Source organism: Aplysia californica, unplaced genomic scaffold (assembly GCF_000002075.1).
Source record: "Aplysia californica isolate F4 #8 unplaced genomic scaffold, AplCal3.0 scaffold00364, whole genome shotgun sequence".
In the NCBI taxonomy this organism is placed as follows: Eukaryota; Metazoa; Mollusca; class Gastropoda; order Aplysiida; family Aplysiidae; genus Aplysia; species Aplysia californica.
The window spans coordinates 668,744-675,886 of record NW_004797634.1 but is presented as its reverse complement, the minus strand read 5'-3'; the positions used below and the strand labels follow the sequence as shown (position 1 = coordinate 675,886).

The following is a 7,143-nucleotide window of genomic DNA, read 5'->3' as shown; positions in this document are numbered from 1 at the left end:
ACAAAAAGTCAACAATATATTTTCTTTTTAAAAAATGATCGTGATGACGCCAGCAAAAATTTGAGATCTCCTTCTCCTGAACACTACGGCACCAGATGAGAGTGTTCCTTCGGGGAGCCCGAGTTCGAATCCCTCTGGCCCCCCTCCTGCCAGAGGGCGGTGACCTCTTCAAACGTTTTTCCTTTGGTTTCCGGAACAAACCAGAAGGTGAAGGCCCAGAACACCAAGAGGAGGCCCGTGAAAGGAAGGAAGGCGTAGTCTCCCAGGCCATTCTGTGAACCAATGGGGTAGGAAAAAATAAAACAAAAACACAGAAATTATATATAAAAGCAAGAATAAAAACAAAACTTCATTGCTATCGGCCATTCTGTAAACCAAAGAGGTGGGGAAAAATAAAACAAAACACAGAAATTATATATAAAAGCAAGAATAAAAACAATACTTGTTGATTACTATCGTTGTATTGTCCTGATCATCATCTCTTGAGCATGAATGTGCGCTATATAAATGCAATTATTATTATTATCTCTACGACCTATGGCTATCACTATTATCATCAACATCATCATCATCACCTTCACAACAATTACAATTATCATCGGTCTCATCACCATTATCATCATCTTCACAACTATTACCATTATCATCACCATTACCATCACCATTGTCATCATTATCTTCACAACCATTGCGTTCATCATCATCATCATCGTCAACATTATCTTCACAACTATATTAGCATTATCATCATCGTCATCATCTTCACAACTATTACCATTAACATCACCATCATCATCATCATCTTTACAACTATTACCATTGTTTGGAAAGCAGACTATTAGGGAGAGTCTTTTTTAATTCCTTGATTTTCAGACAAAATAATCTAAAAATACAAAATGTTCAAAATCTGTTTTATTGAAACAGCTCAACATTTCGCCTCTTGGGCTTCTTCAGGAGCAGCTGAGAGTAAAACTAAATGGACGCAGTAAAATACTAATACCAGGGAAATTGGGCCTAACAAAGAGGGTCTTAAGGTTACATGTGGTTACTAGGCTAGGCGGAAGTGACACAGTGCGAGCCAGGCCAAGGGGCTAATCATCTATTAATACCTTTATCATCACCATTATCATCGTCATCTTCACAACTATAACACACCACATTATTCTTTTATTTCGCTAGAGAAATATTCTCCTCTGTGGAGGTAATACCTTTATCATCACCATTATCATCATCATCTTCACAACTATAACACACCACAGTATTCTTTTATTTCGCTGGAGAAATATTCTCCTCTGTGGAGATAATGGTCATTGTCAGACATTGACGGACAAGCTATTATTATTATTATTATTATTATTATTATTATTATTATTATTATCATCATTATTATTATTATCATTATAATTATTATTAATATTATTTTTAGTTAATTTTATTAAGTTACCGTACCTGCATGTGAGGAAAGCTGTACCCAACGATAAAGTTCGCCACCCAGTTCACGAGAACCGCGACAGACATGGCCGCCGGTCGAGCTCCCTGGCTGAACAACTCCGCCACGATCAGCCATGGGATGGAGCCTGGGGGAAACAGGGTCGAGTCTTTGAGGTTTAGTTTTTAGTAAGCCTTTTACAGCACTTGTAACACAGTTCGGTCGAAGATTAGAGGTGTTATAAGAGAGTCTTGTTTTTTTATAGAGTTTTACAGCACTTGTAATACAGTTCGGTCATATAATATAAGTGCCGAAGATCAGAGGTGTTATAAGAGAGTCTTGTTTTTTTATAATAGAGTTTTACAGCACTTGCTGGTGATATTAGAGCCGAAGATTAGAGGTGTTACAAGAGAGCAACAAATACAAAAAAAGGAGGGGGAGAGACTTTTTTTCAGCAAGCAATTAAAGCACTTGCAACCCAATAAGGTCATGTGCAAATTCGAATCCTGAAACCAATTCTACACAAAAACAAACAAACACACTGACAACCACACCACAAGACAGTCAACTACCTACCTGGACCTAGGGCAAAGAAAGCCACATAGATGAGGGAGACGGCTATACTGAGCCCGTTGAACCATTCCACTTTGTCCTGTAGGGCCGGGGGGAGAGGGGAGGAGGCAGAAAATAAGAAAAGTGTTGGTTTTTTTTCCAAGATTGTAAAAAGATTGTGAACAAATTGTGAAAAGATTTTTTTAAAAGATGGTAAAGAGATTGCACAAGTATTGCAACTGTTTAGGGCATAAAAAGACGGTAGAAAGTTTGTAAAAAGATGGTGTAAAGATTGAAAGATTGCAAAAATATAAAGATTGTAAAAATGTTGTAAAGATTGTAAAGATTTTTAAAAGATTGTAAAAATGTTGTAAAGATTGTCAAGACTTTTAAAAGATTGTAAAAAGCAGACTTGCCAACTTTTTCAAAACCCAAAACACACCCAGTATTATAACATCAGATTACGCAGCACCCAACCAAAATTGCGTTAAGTAAGACTAGTTCTGGTGTTGTGTATTATGTGATCATTAACTCTTTCACTACCGGAGGGATTTTTTCCTCACCTGGACCGGGCCATGATACACGCTTCGCGATAGTGAAAGAGTTATGGCTCTCAAATTCCTGACTTTCTGTGCTCATAATTTCCACATTCTTTCTCCAGCAACAATCTTCATTTTGACAACAACAAAAAAAAGCAACCAACCTTTTTTTGTTTTAGTAAGAGTTTTACGGTACTTGCAACACAATAAGGTTGTATAAGTGCTGAAGACCAATTTATGTGTTACAAGAGAGTAACAAACACAAAAAAGAAGGAGGGGAGATAAGGACGACAGACGTTTGATAGGAAAAAAGGAGCAAACCACACCAGAGCACCCACCAACCACTCACCAACCAGCTTTGAGCTCTCTTTTCATTTCAACGGCTTTGTGAAAGATACTGATATACATCCTTTGTAAAAGTGACATATATATATAACAGAGTCTTATACTGAGCAGTCAGTCAGCACTTTTCACCTTTTAAAAATTTTGGCAGCACCAAAAAGTTAAAGCTATGCAGCACTAAAAAAAATGAAACGAACAATTACTAACTAACAATAAAATATAATCATAATCATAATAATTAGCATTTGTATAGCACAATTTACTCCTGCTCAACATCAAGCTCTAATACTTTACAATCTACATTATTACCCTGTCAGACCTGATAGCGTTCCGAAACAATCTCAACTTATTGGGAAGCATACAGTGCAAGCTGTCATTCAATAGGCATTAAAAGACGAATATTTTGACAAAAATATTTCGCTGCCTATGGTCGGGGACCCATTCTCACATGGGTCAAGTGAAGAAAGTTTGTGTAAAGTGCCATTCCCCAAGGACACAACGTCGGGTGTGAGTCTCAAACTCGTGAACTCACAACCTCATGATTACGAGTCCGGCAGCCTAACCACAAAGACTATACCAATGCTACAAAAACAAAACAATCTAGTCCATCCAACTCACCCGCAAGACTAGAGACACCGTGATGAATATAATGAAGACGTACATCCCCCCCCCCCCCCAGACCAAAGATTACCAGTCCAGTAGCCTAATCATCACACTACCAATGCCACCAAATAAAAAATAAAAAAGCACATCCAACTAACTCTCAGCACTTGAGACACCGTGATGAATATACTGAAGACGAACATCCTCCCCCCAACCACCCGACCAAAAATTACGAATTCATTAACCTTATCACCGGACTACCGACGCCACAAAAAACAAAAAACAAAGCAACCTAGCCCATCCAACTCACTCGCTAGACAAGAGACTCCGTGATGAATATGCTGAAGACAAACATCAACTCACAACATCACGATCACGAGTCCGGTAGCCTAACCACAAGATTATACCAACGCCACAGCTTTAGTAAGAGTTTTACGGCACTTGCAACACAATAATGTGATACAAGTGCCGAAGAATAGATGTGTTACAAAAGAGTAACATACGCAAAAAGGGAGGAGAGATAAGGACGACAGATGTTTGATAGGAAAAAAGGAGCAAACTACACAGAGCACCCACCAACCACCCACTCCAACAACAACAAAAAACAATCTAGTCCATCCAACTAACTCTCAGCACTTGAGACACCGTGATGAATATACTGAAGACGAACATCCTCCCCCCAACCACCCGACCAAAAATTACGAGTTCATTAGCCTTACCATCACACTACCAACACCACCAAATTAGAAAAATTAAAAAAACAGCCCATCCAACTCACCCGCAAGACTAGAGACATCGTGATGAAAGTGATGAAGACAAACATATTTCCCCCCCTCCCCCCCGACCAAAAATTATGAGTTCATTAGCCTTATCACCGGACTACCGACGCCACAAAAAACAAAGCAACCTAGCCCATCCAACTCACCCGCAAGACTAGAGACACCGTGATGAATATGCTGAAGACAAACATCCCCCCTAGACCAATGAGGTGCAAGCTCCGCCTCCCGGCCCTGTCCATCAAGGGAATGGTGATGACAGTCATGACCACCATGACTCCGCCCACCCCGCTGGTGGCATGAGTGGCCGTCTCCTCGCTCAGCCCCGCCCACTTGAACAGTTTGGACGAGTAGTAAAAGATCTGAAGACAAAACACAAAATTTGTTTAGTTTAGTAAGAGGTTTTACGGCCACTCGCAACTGCATAAGGTCATATAAGCGTCAAGGGGTGGATGTCAACAGAGTAGTCCTTACAGGGAATCAGGTTTACTCTGCTCACCTATCTAGCTTCGACAGCACAAAGTCTGCTTCGACTACCAAGGCACCCCGGAAAAGCAGGTCACAAGAGTGTGACAAACATACAAAAGGAGTAGAGGAAAATGACAATAGTAAGGATTAGGAAAGAAAAAGCAGCAGTTCCCTGTTGTAGATCAGGCACATTTATGAGCATGATATTGTTAGATCAGCCCATTTACAATTCTACTGTGCACCAAAACGAATGGGAATGGCCTTAGAACACTTCAGTCAGTGGCACCGCCCCGGGGGTAACAAAACTTTGATTTGGTCAAAAGCTTGGTTTGGTAATGTGGACATGCCACGTTTTGTCGAAAATGTGTCGAGATCTCATCAGTTCAAAATACAAGAATCCAACATAATAATTCAAATATCAACTCAGCCTTAGATAATATTTTCTCTAAAAAACAAAGAAATGCTTAAGATATTCTACAAATAGGCGAAGAACAGCTATCTCGAATTTTCGAAAAACCATAGAAACGTATACTCGTATATGTCGCATTTTGTAGCGGAACTGTTCTGCTGTTCCGAGTGGTTACGTTCACAGTTGAAGGAAACAACTGAGAAAAGTAAATTCCACTAATGTGATTGTTTCTCCTATTTAACGGTAAGTCTCGTTTGTTTGTTTGTTTTAGTAAGGCTTTAGTTTTAGTAGAGGTTTTACGGCACTCGCAACTGCATAAGGTCATAACAGCGCCAGAAGATTAGAGGTGTTACAAGAGAGTAACAAACATAAAAAAGAAGACGGGGAGATAAGGACGATATATGTTTCATAGGAAAGAAGAAGCAAACCACACCAGAGCACCCGCCAACAACCCACAGTAAGGTTTTACTGCGCTCGCAACTGCATAAGCCGTAAGTCTACAATAGAAAATTTAAAAAGGTCACTGCAGAGGATTACACTGGTGGTAAAGGTGATATTCTCCCCTGCTGGTGGGGGGCCCCGTAGTTTTACTATGGGGGAGCAAAGAATACACCTGCCGTGATACTGCGTGTCGTAAGAGGCGACAAAAAGTGCATAGGTCTGGTCGCCCGAAAAGTGGCAGTTTGCGAGGGCCAACTACCCAACCCAGTAAAAAACAGTAAGTTACAGAAACACGGACAAACACAGCTTTTTATTTTTCGATCTTGGGAGACAGAGGAGCTTCTGCATCAGCAGGAACAATGAAGGACAGCGGGAAGAATCACAGAAATCAATATACAGAAAAGTGGGAAGACATGGAATAACATCAAGAGGCTAGCCCAGGATAGAGAAAAGTGGAGGGTGTTTGTCCGTGGCCTATATCCTGGTGCAGGGTGAGAAAGGCAATGATGATGATGATGAAAGGTGATATTGATCAGAAAAATTGCAATATTCAGTACTCTTTTTATTCAAATATGTTAAACTTGACAGCTCTTACTTCCCTGATATTGCTTGTGAAGATGATACTGATAACAAAAATGGCAATATTGAGCAGGCTAGTTTAGTTTAAGTTGATATCTTACGGCGCTTGCGACTGCATAAGGTCATATGAGTGCGCGACTGCATAAGGTCATATGAGCGCGCGACTGCATAAGGTCATATGAGCGCCAGAAGATTAGACAGAAAATAAGGATGCTGGTAGCGATATATATGATGATAATGATAACAACAATGCCAACGATAACAAAAGATGTTGACGAAGATAAATCCTCACCCCACAGATTCCTGAGAGCTGCTGAGACAGCTGCATCATGATGCTGATGATGAGCGGCATGCGGAAGCTACGTCTCTGGAACAGCCGCAGGAGGGTCACCTGTCCAACGAGAGACGTTCAGTTTTATTTAGTTTAACCCTATCCATACGCCCTGGGGGTCATTTGGTACCCCCGATGTTTTATTCTTCACATTTCAGAACACTTCTAGTGCAAAGAGCTGGATCGATAACAACAACAACTAGTGCGAGGATCTCTTTGAAATTTTCAGTATTTCTCAAAAACTTATTTTGACAGACTGCTATGCAAAGCGTACTGATCAGGTTAAGGAGTAAATTTCCTCTTTGGAAAGTGGTGGCACAGAGTTCCCCACGCCGTATGGATATGACAGTAAAACACGACGTACGGATAGGGTTAAGTAACAATTTTACAGCACTTGCAACACATACAGGTCATTTGGTAAGAGTTTTATGGCACTCGCAACTGTATAAGATCCTGTAATATTATATATATAAGTGCTTGCACCTACATAATTACTGGTAGTCATATGAGCGCACAAGATGTCATACATACACAGATACACAGACACACACACATAGACCCACAAACACACATAACCACACACACACATACAAACATACACCCCTCCACACACATACACATAAAACTTACACCCCTCTACACACACACACACAAACATACACCCCTCCACACAC

General features: G+C 40.4%; 1 protein-coding gene across 1 annotated transcript in view; it reads right to left on the bottom strand.

The window, feature by feature from the left end:
* Positions 1-74: 74 nt before the first annotated feature.
* LOC101846084 (glucose transporter type 1) overlaps positions 75-7,143 on the bottom strand; it is a 35,969-nt gene continuing 28,900 nt past the window's right edge. The window contains exons 5-9 of the mRNA XM_013085300.2: positions 6,431-6,529; positions 4,391-4,603; positions 2,006-2,081; positions 1,450-1,577; positions 75-272 (exon numbers count right to left, since the gene is read on the bottom strand). Of these exons, the coding sequence (XP_012940754.1) occupies positions 84-272; positions 1,450-1,577; positions 2,006-2,081; positions 4,391-4,603; positions 6,431-6,529 (705 nt within the window). The 3' untranslated portion in view covers positions 75-83. The remainder of the gene's footprint in view (positions 273-1,449; positions 1,578-2,005; positions 2,082-4,390; positions 4,604-6,430; positions 6,530-7,143) is intronic.